The sequence below is a fragment of the Xenia sp. Carnegie-2017 genome, unplaced genomic scaffold (assembly GCF_021976095.1).
Source record: "Xenia sp. Carnegie-2017 unplaced genomic scaffold, XeniaSp_v1 HiC_scaffold_22, whole genome shotgun sequence".
NCBI lineage: Eukaryota > Metazoa > Cnidaria > Anthozoa > Malacalcyonacea > Xeniidae > Xenia > Xenia sp. Carnegie-2017.
Window position 1 is genome coordinate 14,802,417 of NW_025813485.1, and position 17,854 is coordinate 14,820,270.

At 31.9% G+C, this 17,854-nt stretch overlaps 2 protein-coding genes across 2 annotated transcripts; one reads left to right on the forward strand and one right to left on the reverse strand.

The window, feature by feature from the left end:
- Nucleotides 1-794: 794 nt before the first annotated feature.
- On the forward strand, nucleotides 795-4,937 carry LOC124445187 (paired box protein Pax-6-like). The gene is made up of 4 exons (XM_046995894.1): nucleotides 795-819; nucleotides 2,837-3,547; nucleotides 4,115-4,344; nucleotides 4,475-4,937. The coding sequence occupies exons 1-4, from the start codon at nucleotides 795-797 to the stop codon at nucleotides 4,742-4,744; spliced, it is 1,236 nt and encodes a 411-aa protein (XP_046851850.1). The 3' UTR covers nucleotides 4,745-4,937.
- Nucleotides 4,913-9,658, reverse strand: LOC124446915 (intestine-specific homeobox-like). Its single transcript, XM_046997798.1, has 4 exons — nucleotides 9,453-9,658; nucleotides 7,916-8,225; nucleotides 5,927-6,105; nucleotides 4,913-5,585 (listed from the first exon to the last, which is right to left on the reverse strand). The coding sequence occupies exons 2-4, from the start codon at nucleotides 8,034-8,036 to the stop codon at nucleotides 5,205-5,207; spliced, it is 681 nt and encodes a 226-aa protein (XP_046853754.1). The 5' UTR covers nucleotides 8,037-8,225; nucleotides 9,453-9,658; the 3' UTR covers nucleotides 4,913-5,204.
- Between the last annotated feature and the right edge of the window lie 8,196 nt (nucleotides 9,659-17,854).

Consider the following 17,854-nt stretch of genomic DNA (forward strand, 5'->3'; position numbering starts at 1 on the left):
ACATTGTGCATTTAGACACAACAAATCCTTTGATAGAGATGGTTATGGGGGGTAGGTACATGATACAATTATGATGGTGAAAAAATCAATCGTCTCTGAGAAAAATGATTACTGAAGATTATTATAAGCGACATAGCCCATATTAAAGTCGTTGAATTTAATTACGAAGTGTGTAAGCGTCTTCATTCTAAATTAGATATTTTATATGAGGGCTTTAGGATGGGCGTTTTTGCATATTCATTCAATCTAATTAGATTAGAACGTCTAATCGAATGCAATGTGAAAAGGAAAAATCATTCAAAAGCCATCTGCTGTCCTATTTTTCTTTTGTTTTCGCTAGACTAACAGCTGTTAAATTGTTGTTAAAATCCCATACGAAAGCCAGTACAAAGGGCGTATCTTTAACAAGCACAAACGGTCTATTTAATCTCCTCCTCATCACATGTCCATTTAAGTTAAAAAGAACTTTCCTTAATAAAAACGTCTATGAACATCTGTGTAGTATTAATGCAAGCTTGAATTGTTTTACAAAACAGATAAATTGCTGAAAGCTCAAAGGCAGTTGGAAAGATTACTGTAGAATCAATTTACCAAAAGAACATCTGTAGTTATATATCCATCATCAAAGTCGAAGGTAATATTCGCTTTTAACTTATATGTGTCTATTTAGACTCGAATATTCATCCTGTCAGCGATAAAATTAATCGACCATTTTAGATCGTTTACAGAATTATCGCCAAATATACATATTTGTTGAAAGAGTCTGATTTTATCAAGTTTTCCTGTGTACACCGATGGATAACTGGTCATCAAATCAAGGTATGGTTGTGGATTTTTGTGAATTTCGTACATGTTCATAATATGTTTATCTTTAATCAAAACTTATTTCTATTTTGACATTAATATTATGAAATGTGCTCACATTGAAATGTCCATGTAAAATTCCCCCTTCTATTTATTGCATTTAATGTGCAAAAATTTTGATTGATGAATTTTTCATGGTTAAAGATTACTTTCAAGAAGTTATTTCTGTTGTATAGTCATAAAAATATAAAAATACAGCAATATCAAAGTATATCTTGCAATAACTCATTTAAAATAACAGTTATTTCTTGAAGTAGTTCCCTCATGATTCTCTGTTTAATAACTTTAAGTAAAACTCTTATTTCTATTGTTCTCTTAAAAATGCAATTTAGAAATCGTGCAAATGTGTCAGTTGTGTTCTACTACTGGGTGAGCTCTCTTTTTTTTTAAACTCCGAGTAACGTCTCTGGGTGTTTTAACTACTGAATGATAGTTATGCAGTATCCTGATATGAATTATAAACTTGAAGTGCATAAATATAAATTAAATATCACCAAAATTTTCAGAGTAGGAATAGCATCGACAACTGGAATTTTTTGACTGCACACAAAATTCCGTTGTTCATTCAACGGATCACGACTTACAACATATGAGATTTCACCAACAGTGATTTTTAGCATCTTCTTGAACGCTGTGGAGACTAATATGTGCTGAATTTTAATTAAGACAGACCTTCAGAGCTTTTCTATAAGATATCAAGTCTTAAAACGTTAAATCAATTTTGGCAATCAAATTGCTTTTGAAGTGTTTTGAAAATTAAATACAGATCCAAAACTAAGCTGTTTTAATTTATTTTGACTTATATGTTATATCCGTCACTGGTTACTAACATTAGATTAACTTGAAATTCGTGTGAAAAATCATTTTAGCATAGAGAGTTTAAATGGCAGATATAGGCTTCAGTCGAGTCGTATTCACACTTTGTGTAATTTACGAATTTATCAATGACGTCGATAAGCTAGATTTTTCAACGTGTAAATAAAAAAAATAATTTTAATGTTTATAGTAGCTGTCTTACATGATACAGCTGCTTTAAATATTCTATGAATGTAAAACTTATTTTGGAATACTCTTTACGTGAAGTGCTGTGAGTAAGATCGCCATTTTTCAATTTTTTACTTTTTAAAAGTCTTCAAATCAAAGTACAAGAACTAATTCAGACATCATAAAACTAAAAAGTGGAAATAGGTTTTGCCTACCACGAAAATGTTTTCAGGAATCTCTAAGAAACTTATAAAAGAGCTCTATAAGTCACGACATTAGGCATTCATTTGACACATCTGTTCATCATACACAAAATAGAAAAAAGTACGGCAAGCGCCTTTTTTGGATGTTGCATTTCAAATGTTCATGTTGAATTCACATTTCAAAAATTTACCTAATATCAATAGTTAATGTTGTAATGATTTATATGAGAATGTATTCAATATTCGTGAAAGTCACGACAGACTGATATCAAACAAAACATGTGGTTGTAAGTTTAGGTGCATGGTTTATCAATTAGTTATTCAATAACATTGTGTTTTTTGTTGGTTAGGCCGCAATCAAAGTTAATTAAGGTGGGGATGGGTGTCTATTCCTGTATTCAGTTGTGCCGATTTGATATGACAGGGCATGACAAACCATGCCAACAAAGTTCGTTGTTTAAACCTGATCTGTTTATTTCTTACCATAAGCAAACGTTAGTAAGGACCTTAACTTTAACCAATGTATGAAATTATATTGGTATTGACAACACATTTGGCATGGTTTCTAAACAAATCACAAAATTTGCAAATATATACTTGCGTGTGCCCTCCTTATTTTTGTCACATAGGAGTTACTTCAACTCTTGATCTTGGCACAGGATGTAGTGATTACATATGCAATTTAGGGATAACTTTATTTCTGAGTTTACATGCAATGCAAAAAGTAGTAATTATGAATTATTTTCTTATTCCATTTGTATTGATTTTCCCCTTTTTTATTGTAGTCTTTTACGGAGCTGCTGGAGTGAACGCTCTTGAAAGTACTGTCAATGGAACAAATCGTCAATTATCTGACTATATACGTAATAAAATTATTCAGTTAGCCAATTGTGGAGTTTCTCCATGCGAGATTTCAAACAGACTCATGGTTTCTTATGGAACAATTATCAAAATTCTTGGTCCTATCTATGATCCTAGATCAGTGCGTTCGAGCTCTATCGGAGGGAGCAAACCTAAAGTAGCAACACCAGCGGTTGTGAACAAAATTGTTCAATATAAACATCAAAATCCAACAATATTTGCTTGGGAAATACGAGATAGATTGATGGAAGAAGCAGTCTGCGATCAAGATAATGTTCCGAGTGTAAGTTCAATCAACAGAATACTACGAAACAAAGCAGCAGAAAAAGCAGCCCAATATAATATGCTGGAGCGAGAACGACAACATTTAACTGGATTGTACATGCAACACTGGAGACCTGATGTTGCCATGGCACCGATGGTACCATACCCCTATCCTATCTGTCGCAACCCACCTATGACTAGTGAAGTAGCAACGCTAACACCAATAGCAAAACGAGAACCGGACTTCATTGAAAGTCTAAATGTAAGGGAGTCAAATTACGAGAGAACATCTCCAGACGGAAAAGAAGTTAGATGGCAATCTTCTTCATATTCTTCTACTGAAACCAAATTTGAAAATGAGAGCATTGAAGGTATGAGTTGTTAGTGAGTATTTCTTGGCAATACTTTGATCGTAAACACAACAACACAAATAAAGTACTGATACAATTTTTTTAATAATTTCTAACACTTCGTAATCTGCGCAGCATAATTAAAAACCGCCATCATCGATGCTTAAACTTTCTTCGATCAAGAATGAAACATGAAAAAAATGAAGGCAAAATAAACATCATTGCTTTGAATACTCACTTCAACCAATTTTATGCTGAATTTTATATAGTTCCACTTGTTACTTTTGAGTTATGGAAAAATAACTTTTACTGGAGATATTGCGTTATACATTTTTCTTGTGTCCATGTTAACACAAACCAAATTTTAAGCTTTTTTATTACTGCGCATATTCTTCAAAAAGTCAAAAAGTTGACAAGGCAGGATCAAACTCATAAAAATGTTCCTCCGTACCCTTAAGTAATGATATTTGTGCCTGTTGACTTTTAGTTTATCACTGCACACTAAAATTATGTATTTGTTCACATTTTAAAGAAATCCGAAGTGATGTTATGCAAATGTTAGTATTCTTGTGTCCATTTAATATTTAGAAGAAACCAGCATGATATCATTAGAAATAAAGGACGAAACAAGAAAAACTGAGCCAGTATGTGCCGAGCAAGAGAACGATCAAAAAAGAAAACTTCGCCGTAATAGAACAACCTTTACCCAAGATCAACTACAAATCTTAGAAAAAGAATTTCAATCTTCACAATACCCGGATGTGTCAACAAGAGAAGAGCTTGCTAGCAAAATAGATATGTCCGAAGCAAGAGTACAAGTATGTCACGTCAATTTACTTTTTGTGAAGATAAATTACATAGGATAGACTGTGGTTGTCATGTAATTTGCCCAGGCCACGAGCTATGAAGAGGCATTTAAATTGAAAAGGGGACATTTGACCATTTCAGGTATGGTTTTCCAATAGAAGAGCCAAGTTTCGACGAAATAGAAACATGCAATCCGTGCGAAGTCCATCTTCTCCTGTATTTGCTGGTTATTATCATATGTATCATGGTTTTGAGTATCCAGAGCGACCATTCTCAAGCATAAATGTTCGTCCTTACACCTCACCACCATTTGAACCATATTCTGTGCAGAGAAGTCGTTTCAGTCGACCTCATTCATCATTACTTTCTAATAACTCATCTCTAGAGTACCATAGGGTATACTCTAGGTAGCTAAAAGAAATGTATTGAAATATATTGAAATAATAATGAAAGCTTAGTTTTTACTCTTGTAAATAGTTGCTTTTGAGCATTCACACAAATACAAGAATTTTTTAGAACAACAAGAAGGAAGAGGTAGAACACAAAAAACTTCAAAGATAGCAAAGATGTGGCACTCGATTAAAGAAATATCAATCAAATTCAAATTACTTATACCATACAAATTAGAATTTTACTGAGCGCATTGTTAAGATAGTCTAGTTGTCGTAAATTGCTTAAACAAGCTCTAGTGACATATGGTCGTCAAGTTTGGTCTTTCTCTGTATAAATGTTTTTAGGTGTTCACTCACGGTAAAAAAATCGATTTTTATATGGATATGCGAACCTATAACTAAAAAACTACGAATAAGTTAGATCAACATAAATAGATATACAGAAATATAATAATACAATATATGAACTAAGTTGTTGTTCAGTCTCCAAGCGACTTTGGTGTATAAAATGTTCCTGTGTTTTGAGTTGTACAATACGTCATTCTTGGTACCGTACAATCATTACAGAAATTACCGTTATTCCAAACACTGTTTGTACATGACCCTGGTTGTGAGTGCCAAGAAAAATCTTGATTGTTTGTCATGGACAGCATTGGATAGAAATAAGGCAATCTTGGGAAATGCTGAGGGTATACAGAATGTATATTCCTAAATGTGTTAAATGACGGGTGATTTGTTTGAAGTTGCATGTAAGATGAACTTTCAGGATTTGTTGTTGAATTCCCAGTAACACTCTCTGAGGAAAGTTCGCCATTCCTTTCCATTTTCCTGTATTTTGCTCTCCTGTTCTTAAACCAAACCTGAAGGACAAATAATAGAAAAAGTTGCTAGCAAAATTTCCATTTATTTTTCTGTTGTCCAAGTTAAAGTTATATGTCATACAGATTTACAAAAATATACAGGTGCTAGTTTTAGTTAAATAAGTAATTTTTAGATGATATGATGTAGAGATCTCTAGCTGTCTCAGAAAACTTAATGATACTTACAGGTACGTATTAACATCACCTGAAATAAATCCCTGGTGTGCATTTGCTAAAGGTGATATAAAACCTCTAATATGTATTGTATAATTAGTTCTATGGATGAGAATAACGTACATCAGTGACAGAGAAAATAAAAATAGGCTACTTAACCAGTTTACCTGAATTCTTGACTCTGGCAGATTAGTAAAGGCGGCAAGTTGCTCCCTCATCAAAACATCAGGATAATGCGTTTTAGAAAAAGCGCTTTCTAAAGCTGCTAACTGATGATGTGTAAAAGCAGTTCTTGTCCGTCGATGTTTCCGTTCGCCGTTTCCATATCGAGCTTCCAAAATAATATCTACAAACGAAAATGTATTTTTGCTTCGTAAATCTGTTCAATACAACGAATAAAAATAGTAGCATTTCAACACTAAAATGTGAAAGCATTTGCGACTTGTTTATCAGTAAAGGTTCTCACCCATTGAAAATACGTTGCTTGTGAAAATATTTATGAGCAAATGACTATAAACTTGTGAACGTTTGAACTTATTGAAGTCAAAAACATTTTAGCTTTGGAAAACACAAGAATTCGGTTTGGTGTTGATTGTGGACTCAGAAGATGGAATTATTTTGGGAGGATTACAATTTCTTGTTTTTTCAATTCACAAAAGACGATTTCAAGATTCCGACAGGTAATGATACGATTTTTTAACAGTTAAGATGATTAAGAATTCTTTCATTGTTACACATCGCAGGAATAAAAACAATAAGAACAATACGCATTATAGCATGCTTACATCAAGCGAACCTGTAAAATTCAATAAAGTATTTTTTGAAGAGAATGTTCACACATTATTTGGCTCACACACATGTGGCAAAATTGCATGCTGACTATCAACATCGTAAGAAATCTAAAAGGTATAAATTCGATAAAACGCATGAGAGGGTATAAAATGACTTAGCTAGTAGATATAATCATTTTGATCTAACTTAGAATCTTTCAAACGATGCCCAAAATCAGTAAAATATTTTTTCTTTAATAACAGAATCACGTCAACAATTGTAACTATGTTATGCGAGGCTAAAAAGTAATAAAATATCGCTCATGTGATCTCTTATCTCAGACAACAGGCCGTAGCATACAAAACAATAAATCAAATACCAATCCAGTCTTGTCAACAAGGCTTATAAGAAGTATGTTTCTTAAATAACTTTACATGCAATTTTTATGCAAGCACTTTGAAGTTTGAAGCGCCGATATCTTGTCAAATCATCTAATTTTTTACGATTGCTAAGAGATCATTTTCCTCTCATTCATGTAAGTTGAAATTGCTAAGCTAGCGCATTGATGTCAAAAACCTGATGTAATATTTGACGTTCTTTTCTGAAGGGTTAATAATTTTTGTGCTGCTTTTGTATCACATCATTTTACATGACCCAATTTTTAGAGTAGATTGTATGAATCAGCAATTCCGATTGATTAGCATATTTTGGATGCTTTCTTTCTTCATATGCCATGAAAAAACACGACCCCAAATTTTCCAGAAGAAGTGCATATTAATTCTGAATAAATCATATTAAATTGCACCAATCAATAAAATTTTCGATTAATCTTACACAAGAAAGATGTGTTGAGTATGGTGTTAGCTACTAGTTTCACTCTCATGTCACTATCAGATTTCTCTGGGGAATGCATATGAAAAGAACTTTGAAAGTATTTACTAACGTTACTTTTTTGCGACATGACATTCTCATGAATTATTCCACTTCTCAAAAATGCTTGCAAATGAAAAGTATCTTAAAGTTATGGTCGATTCGACAGATTGAAAACAGTTTCCTTTTTTTAATTGTTCGATAGAACCAGTGCTATGACCAAATTTTACTCATCGAGAAAAACTTTCCAATGAAATATTTTAGCTGTGTTTATTGTTCTAAACCAGCATATTGTGAAAACGGTTTTAATGCAAACTTGTACTTCATATATACTCCACAGTCAATAACAGATGGTTTTACCGACCCATACTAAATTTGAGTGAAACAATATAGTTAGTAGGATGGAAATACAATTTCGAACTATTCTCGATTATTATACCATTGATAAAATGAATAAATAAAATCAACTATTTTAAATCGACCTTTCAAATAATGCATTCAATTAATCTACGAACCTGCAAGCTTTTCTGCTAATGTCAGTGCTTCACTTGTTCTCGAACTTGATGGAGCATCCTCTGGACTTTCTGACGTTGGTGGTTTCAAAATATTTTCAATTGAAAAAGGAGATCCGTCCATTTATATGATTTTTAGTCAATGCAATTTATCTTCCAAATGCCAAAGAAATCAACCGTAACCTAAGCTTTGTATAAATTTTGTATTTATAACCTCACGGAATGGTCTGTATTTGTTGACAGCTGAACGAAGCAATTTATGTTGTCCCTGTACCAATGGATGTATATATGTTCACTTCTCTTTGCTGTTGGACTATAAAAACCCGTGTCAAGGAAATTAGGATTACGAAGGATTAGATTGTGATAATACTCGAGACAATTAATGTTCCTACGAAAGAAAAAACTAGTCACCATGCGCAATTCATAGTTTCTAAACATTTTGTCAAAAAGACTTTATTTAAGTAAAAGTTTGTAAAATGATGTATTTATTTGTATATATATATATATGTAAGACCTATTGAAAGTATGGAGCAAAAACTAGAGACGATTGCTGAAACTATTCAATGATTTTCATCTTATAAGATGAGAAACGCACAAATTCTATCATACAAACGAAGTAAATCAAGACACGTTTTAATAACCATGACGAACACGCGTGTATTAAGAACATGGCTAGCTATCCAACTAAACTAAAGTCAATTTTTCCATGACAATGATTTAACAAAAGATTCACAGTTTGTTTTTCAACGCTTCTTATTTCACATACAGGTCAGTGACCACACATTCAATATATCATTGGTGTTCCATTGACAAAGACTATTCCTATGAATCCGCTTTAATTCTATAATTACAGCCTAATGTGCATTATCCGGCGACAGGTGTGTTGATCGCATTACGCGAGAATTAGACGAATGGAAAATTGAGATGTTACTGGCAAAAATCTTTGAAGTAAAATCAACGATGATCTGTATTAGAAACTGAAGCGTTATGTATTAATAAACCTATAATGCAGTTACTATCTTGCATTAAAATTATACGATATAGTTTTTGCTAATGTAAAAGCTCTACAATTGGCAATGCTACTCAATGCTACGAACGTATATCATCATCAACCCTCTGCACAATTCATGAATGATAAGAAATAACTGAATAATAATGAAATCAGTCATTCAACATATATTATATACACATTTGGTATGAATTGAATAATTTGAAACAATGTAATCTTATTAAATTTACCTGCATTCACAATGATAAAACTTTATTGTCACTTTTTGTTATTAAAAGCTGATTAACCTTAGAATGTAGTTCGACGAAACGAGGTTTACCTCGCCACTTCAAATTTGTACGTAAGATCTGTGTGCGGAGATTCTCAATTCAAAGTGAAACAATGTCGTTGACACTGGCAATGTTATGATTGATGGGATTTTAAACGGCAGACAATATCCTGCACGTTATCAGTTGATGTTTCTCAACCAGCATGATATAAATTCGTAAGGAAACCTTATGATATAAACATTCAAATATTGTAGAGACTCACGTTGAAGAAGTCCAGCATGGTATCGGAGTGATGGTTACTTCTTTGTTGTTGAAGCTGCAGTTTCTACAAGGGTTGTAAAATGGCCAATTTTTAGTGAAACGTTTGTTCGGAGAACACAAAAGTACAGAAGCATATGCTTGCTATGGTCAACTATCATCACTTGGCTTCTGTGAAATTAATTAAGATCTGCTGTGAAAACATCGGCTTAAGATATTGGTTAAACATGTGCGGGTGGTAATAAATTTTATGCGTATACCATAAACTTTGTTTGCTACGCTATAGTTCTTTGTAACCGTAAAATACCGCATTTAATAAAATGTCACTCATTATTCAAGCGTGATCCCAATTGGCGCACCAACCTTTTAGAGTATATATACGTACAATATATATATAGACTTCTAAATGAAAGTGCTGATGTTTCATCTCAAGGTATAAGAATTAATTTTTCTAACAACAGAAACTATAATTCTCTTCCGAGCATGACAAGCGCCCTCCATCGCATCATGCATGCACGTCTTTTAAATACCATCTCTGATGTCACGTCTCTGCTTATTATAAGCAATTGAGCAAATCAAACGAAAGCACAAATCTAGTAAAAAATAGTTAATTACTGAAGTTTAGTGTGTGGTAAAGGAAAACTACAGCATATATATATATATATGTATACTTCTCTATTTATAGCTATTTGACGTACCTATCCCCTATATTTGATATTGATATAATAAAAATATATGTTTGAAATGATTGCTTGAAGAAGAAGCTATAGACACGACTGACATTTATACTAATGTTAGTTCAATAGAACTCAATGATAGACACAACTCAGGCATATGAATATCATTAAATACATATGTGAAATTCATTAGCGGGAAGGGGGGGGGGTTAGGTGAGGTGATGTGACAAAGTCTTTGGTTCTTTCTGATGTCAGTAGTTTGTTGCTTATGTCTATAGCAGTTTTATCAAAGAAATAAAATATTTATGTCGGATATCTATATCAAAGTGTTTCTTCATTTTTTCACATTAGCCAAACACCACAAAGCATTCAATATTTATTCAACATTCAAAATTTAGAGAATTCCGTTCACCAAACCTAGATGTTGTTTTTTTCACCACAAACTTGATATCATAACTATCCACAGAACAAAATTGACTTTACCAAACCACTATACGGACGAATACACTTTGTAGTATAACGTCGGTTTTCTGTGGCGTTCAGACACAAAATAAGCTCACTAAAAGTATTTTAGTAGAATTAAAGAATAATGAATTGGTTGAAAGAAAAAATATGAATATGAGATAATTAAATGTATGTCTCCAAGAATATATTTGTGTAAAAGTAGATACAGTAAACATGATGCAAAATGATGTCAAATATATTCTTGAATGAAAAAAAAGAAGGAAAAGTTGTTGGAAACTTTAAACAGCTGGGATGATAGAAGCGAAAGCAATCAGTTTAACACCTATTTTGACATTGGAATGAGGTGATATAAGATATTCGTAAAATGTATAATTGAGAATTCAATTGGTTGTACAGCAGTTCTCTGAACTTATAAAATAATTCATAATTTGAATTACAGTCTAATTTATAAATTTCATATAAGACATACATTATTTTTTAGGTTAGCTCCACGATCATATTTAGTAGAGTAGTATTATTTACCATGATCACATTCTTCATAGTATAATTACCCTTTGCATTATCTTGACATTTATATTATACAATAGCAACCGTATAGAATAATGATGTGTGTGATAAACAAAGATCAGTTTTTAATCCTAAGGATTTATAATGAGCCTTATTCTGTCTTGTTTTTAATCTTGAAGCTGAACAAGTCCGTTTGATTATGGCATAGGTGCAAACTTTTAGCCTTTTTTAAACTTTATTCTTCATTTTATCACGAAGAAATATTACTCAAGCGCATAAATTTTTGTTTGAATGTAAAAGGGAAAATGGTGTAGGAAAGATATTGACAATTATTAGCATCAAATAGGATTATATGTAGGCACATAAGAAACATTAGATGTCTTGTTTATTACAATATACTTTACTACCGTCTTGTAAAACCAACACGATCAATTTAAACAATAGGGTTAAAAAACATTATTATAGTGATTAATAATTAATGATTGAAAACTGATAATGAAAAGGTATAGTCATTTATAAACTTTGTTAGAAGAAGTAATCTCTGACATTTTGTCATCCACCATGATCGTGTATTGCTAATCGCATTCGCGCACTATTCGGAGTGAGAAGTAATCTCTGCAGTATTTAAATCCTTCCGTTGTACAGGGCAGGCGTGAGAATTAAGCACAAACTATTTAGCTTTTACTGTACGAACATATTGGTAAGCTGAACGGAATCAACGGATATTATTTAATCACTTGAGCCAAATCTTGTACAAAAAATGCAGCAAATAGTTTTCTAAAACATGTATGTACATCATATAGTGGATTGACTCTCAAAAATCATCTACATGATTAAGTAAGATTACTGTGCTCTTAAAATAATTTTGTTTAAATTTACGGTTATGATATCAGCTTTAAAAAAACACGATTCTTTATAATCGATCTTTCTCAATATTTTTACATACATAAAATATACTTTTTCTTTATAAGATTTCATAGTAATTAGAAAGACAATTCTGTAGAATTGCTCTGTTTCTGTGATGATGTTTCTGGAATAACAATTTCATTATGTCTCAGATTACCTCCCTCTACAGGCATGCACAGTGTGGCCAGGAAATGGCTTTATAGAACCTGCCATAAAAATTTTAACAATCCAAGCTTCCAAATAACCCATGATTCAATAAAAATGAGTCATTTGCACAACACTCATTCATAAAAAACATCATAATGAACTTAAGTATGACAAAAAGAGGCTGACATCAGAAGCATTTAAGTTGTTAAAAAATGCTCTCTTTTTTCATGCCTATTGCATGGGTGCGTATAGCCAGTCATAACAAGTGTGATCCATATAAGCTAACAACGTCATTAAATTAAATTGTTCAGAACCTGATGATCGTAAGAAAATATGCTATATACAGTGTTAAACTGTTCGTTTAAGGCCCCCCCACATTGATTAAGCTTACTTCAAAGTGTAGGCTCCGAAAGTGCAGGTTTAGATCAACAGCCTTTCACATCATACTCACGCATATCGAAAATTGCCTTGGATTAAAGTCTTAATACAGCTTTTTGTAAACGTTCGCTTGTTTATTTTGTCTTAAAGGGATCACCACCAAAATTCCACAATCTGTTTGGGCATAACAATCTTCATAATGTTTAAAAAGAATCTGAAATTAATTATGTCAGTATATCGGAGTAAAGTTTTAGTGTTTTTATATATGAACCTGCTATGGCGGGCATTGATGCTCTTTGTACATTTGACCAAACACAAATTTTTCAATAACAAAAAAACCATAACGTTGAACTGGTCACAGCGATAGTTTTGCTACTACAAATAGATTTTCGTTATTAGTTTTGGCCATGCAGCATTGACACAAAACGAGTTTAAGCTTGTATTTTGTAGGAGATTGTGAAACTTTGCAAATAACTCAGGGGATAAGTAAACATAGACACAGCAAATTACTGTTTTAAAAATATATTAATACGGCTAGTTTGGATGAACTGCAAAACCTTTATTTCTTAATCACATTAACCTATGTAAAAATTAAAATCCAATAAAGGACTTTCCAAATGCACCTCTTACTTTGTCCTAACAAGTAATTTTTTTGGAAAACTTTTGTAAGGATTTTAAGAAAGAGTTGAGTTTATTATTTGGCAGTCAAATCTATATTCTATGTATGTGCATGACTTAATTGTTACTATGTAATGACTTGTATATTTATATAAAGAGGCACATGTTCACTATTTAACAACACATATTTTCTCACTTAAATAAAGCGTAGAATTATTGACATCCAAGACGGTCCATAATCTTAATGATTTTTGTCAGACCTTCTACACAAAACTTAGTAGCTATTTTGCAAATACCGAGAAAACGATTTTCTTTTCATTTGAAATTTTAGATGTCTATTCATTGAAAATTAAATATTGCAATTAGATTTATATTTGAGTTCGGCTAGCGAGATCTAATCTCATGATGAAAAAATGTCAACCATGATAAAAAGTTTAAATTTGAACTTGATATTTCAAAAAAATATTTTTTTCAAAATATCTTTGCAATTATTAGCTAGCATTTATATGCATAATATAAATGTGAACAAAAGAAACTTAGTTCAATTGCATATATACACTTTCAAGACTCAACTTTTACTTTACAGTTTGTGCATGCCACACGTAAAATGGCAGTTGGCACTGCATAAGTGCATGAGAAAGTGCTTTTCCTCTTCCTTAGAATTACCACCGAGTAGAGAAAACTTGGGGAACCTTGATTAATTCATCTTCCTCCAAATCTTCCATTTTACTGTACAGGCATGAGTTTATTTTTCCTACTTATACGTATTTTCTTAATTAAAAAATTGAACAAAAAGAATTAATTAGAAAGAACAGCTTATAGAAAAAAGAACACACATTTAATTTGTTTCATTTGATGATCGAATGGGGTCTGAAATTGTAGAAGCAAATACATTTTGCAAGCTTCTATGTAAAACATAAAGATTTTAATTTTGTAAAATGACCTTTTTCTTGTAAAGTTCCCTGTCTGCCATCACAATCTTATGATGGTTTATTATCTGCTTTGTTCAGTTCGAAATATTATTTCTAATAAGGTCTCGTTTTTTTTTTATAACTTTGCAGTTTTCGAACTTCACAATATCTGCGCTTCATCGCCAAAAAACTTTTTTAAAAAATTCATTCCCGCTCTATTTGTCGTTTTTCTTTTGTTATTTTATCAAACGATATTAGCAGCAAGGATTTATTTGATACACATAGCTATAATCTTGGGTAGTTAACTTTTTAATTACAACAACATCCAACCCTTGGAACGTTATGATTCCAACAAACAGCTTAGTTGGATCCTAATCATTTATGAAGATTTGTGTAATAACTATGACATCAATACACTTCTATTCTTTTATTAATACTCTCACTGCTTTCTGAAAATATTCTAGGTATCTTTCAAATTTATTGTCAGCTTTGAGAAGAAACGGAAGAAATGAAGTGAGCATTCTTTGTGAGCTCTTAATTAATAGAATACTATTTTTATGAAAAAGTTCCGGTTCGTACCTAAAATAATTACCTACATGCTAAAATATTGTGTGTGTTATTTTAATCACATGAGCGTAAATCCAGATGGAGAAATGTTGACTACATAATGTCTAGTATTGATGATAAATGGTCAAAATATGATTTATGGCAAGTCACATTTTTTAGTCATAGTTCTTGTGTTTGACTTTCAACAGATGTTATAACCAGATATACTTTAATTTATTCACTCAAGACAGGTTATAAAGAAATACATATAAAGTGGCTAATTAATGATTCACATTTCTTCACGTTTTTGCTATGTGAATTTATCACAATAAGGCCGCTTCGAAAAAATTTTACTCTCATGTACGTGCGAGGGACGCATGGAATGTTTTGTCCCACAAGCATGGCAAACGTGCGCCAAAATGTTCAGTATTATCCAAGACTCAAATTTTAGTTCCAAGGCTTGTCCCTCAACACAGATAATTAGAGCTATTGGAAACTAAAAACATTTTAGTGTTATATTAAAAAGCTAATTAACTTTTCTGTTCTAGGCATTTTTTCAAACCTTTACACCACAGCTTTTAGAGGCGTAGATTCTAAAGAATGTTGAAATATTTCAATTTATTGTGTTTGACTCATACTCATAATAATCGTTTTGTTTTCTAGATTAAAGATATGTTTTTATTACATGAGTGTACTATATGTAATCAATTTTACGAAATATGATGGTAAAAAGTCAATATACCCAGACAAGCCCGATAGCATTTTGTTCTCAAAAGTTTATATCTTACAATCATTGGCTATTTCAATTATTTCTTCTCTTTGTATTTTAAGAAAAAAAGGATCAAATATATAAAACAATAATATAAAGTGATAAAAAGTATGTTTCAAATATCTTTGATTATTAAGCTCGACTTTTATAAAAGGCTTATATACTCCAGACATTTGTATGAAATTTATATATTGCTTGGCAGTTTCTTATGTGGACATCATTTTTCAAGTATTGGCTAGTGAAGAGTGTAAAATTATGTCCTTTAACTCCTTAAAGACTACAAACATTCGTATGTGTAATGGATAATAGCAAACAAATAAGTATCATTATTGTATTAATGGTTTACGTCTAGATAAAATGTCATAATAAATAAAGAAAGCGATGACAAAGCGTAACTGTTTCCTACACGATAGAAAAGATCAACAATAGTCTGATGGAGTCGTAAAAGTATCTTACTACCAGATGTTATGAATGATTTTCGATGTTAATTGAAGTACCAAATGTATACGTTAAACCAACAGATCATTAGTCCTGCTCCTTTTTGAAGAGTTAGTTAGAACCAGATGGCTCGAAGTATGAATGTATATAGATGGACTGATCTGACCAGTCGTTTTGACTTTAGTAGAAAATATGACAAGAAGCCAAATTATTACACTAACAACTCTACAACTCAACTTTATTACAGTTTCATGTATTCAGACATTGAAAGCACAGAAAAATATTTTTAAACACCACCAACTAATTGACAAAAAAACTACACCTTTCAGAAAAAAAATCATAACATCACTGTGGCAAACGCTAATGCTGGAAGTCCTGCGTAAATTAGCTCATAATCTCGCCCCTATTCTACTAGAATTATGCTAAATAGTTGTATTTATCAATTTAACACCCATAATTTAAGACTTGTGTGCACATAAAGCAGTTTTTATTTACATATTATGTGAAAGAACAATCTGTATTACTATCCTCAACACAAATTATGCTCAAAAAATATTATTGTCGGGGGCCGGGTTGCTCACTTGACGCACCATCTATTTACACCATTAAAACCAATGCCCTTTAAAACTTGTAAGATGCAGAAATCATGTTGTCACAGATGTTTTTTACTATATGCACATAAAGAAACTAATATATGTAGACTTATTTTATTTTATACCAAAGAGCATCTTTTTTCCACTCTAAGTCATCTACTTTTTTTGGGCTTTTAGGCATTAAAAATGTAAAACATTTGATTTATTGATCCTTTTTGGAAGGTAAATAAGAGTTTAACAACGTTTTGATACGTGATCAAAGAAAAAAATAGTTTGTTTGCTGGTGGTTTGTTTGCACAAAGTGAAAAGACCCTTGCTAGACGAATCAAATTTGCTTTGTGTATTTACGTAAATAACAATGAACAAAACAATAATATATGAACAGAGTAGATGATAAATCATGTCTAAAAATTTTACCTAAGGCTACCAAAATCAGATTTCATTGAAGTTGACACATTCACAATAAGTAAGTATGAAGCATGTTAGGTCAAAAGTCCAGCTACGGTAAATAAAAACAGTATAGAAGATTGTAAATTCTTGGATTGCAGCCATACAACCAACCTCCAAGGAATTACCAAAGAATGTGGTTCACTCACTACGGCTGGAACCTACAATTGATAAAATATTCGTTCGTATTAGAGCACCAACATGTCGGCCGTGACATAACAAGCAAACCACTTGATCGCTGATTTTTTTAAACAGACGGTTAATAATTTGCTGCATTAAAAGTTATGACAATTTGAAAATGTAAATTTCACGTACGTGCTTGGCTTGAAGCTTATTTCTTGTTATGTGATGAAAGATTTTTTTTGATGTTATTCTGAAAAACATTAAGCTAAAAGTGGTAAGTTTATGAAGCTATAAGCTGTATTAAAATTAGGATAGAAGTTAGGGTCGATCAGGATAGCGTAAATTAATGCTCCTTGCATGTGGAAAGGTTAAAACTAGTTTAAAAAAAGGAGGTGCTAATCAAAACAATGCAAACCATAGATCATTTTCACATGACGTCATTATAGCCGCCATGTTGGTGTACCAATTGGAAATTTTAATAAGGCTCTTTTGTTTGGAACAGCTACATCGAAATGGCTGCTTCATCCATTGTCATGTTCATCACAAGGGAATGAGTAAATATTCTATTTGTCACTAAATCATTATTATTCTAACTAGGCTGGAATGCAAACTACTTATTGATTATTTAGTATGCATTTACTTTATGGGCCACATTTGATGACATAACATTTTCTCGCTCAATCATATACTTTCTAAATGTCTGAAATGTAATGAAAACAAAAGAAAAAATTCAGTGTTTCACATAAAACTAAAGTAAACAATGGTATCACTTACAATTACATACGTGTCTTTTGGTTCCCATCAGCAAGTCAAGTCTTTGAATCACGGTCTGTTTAAAGTTTCTTAAGATTTCCAACAGATTATTTGAGATTTTGTTTGTT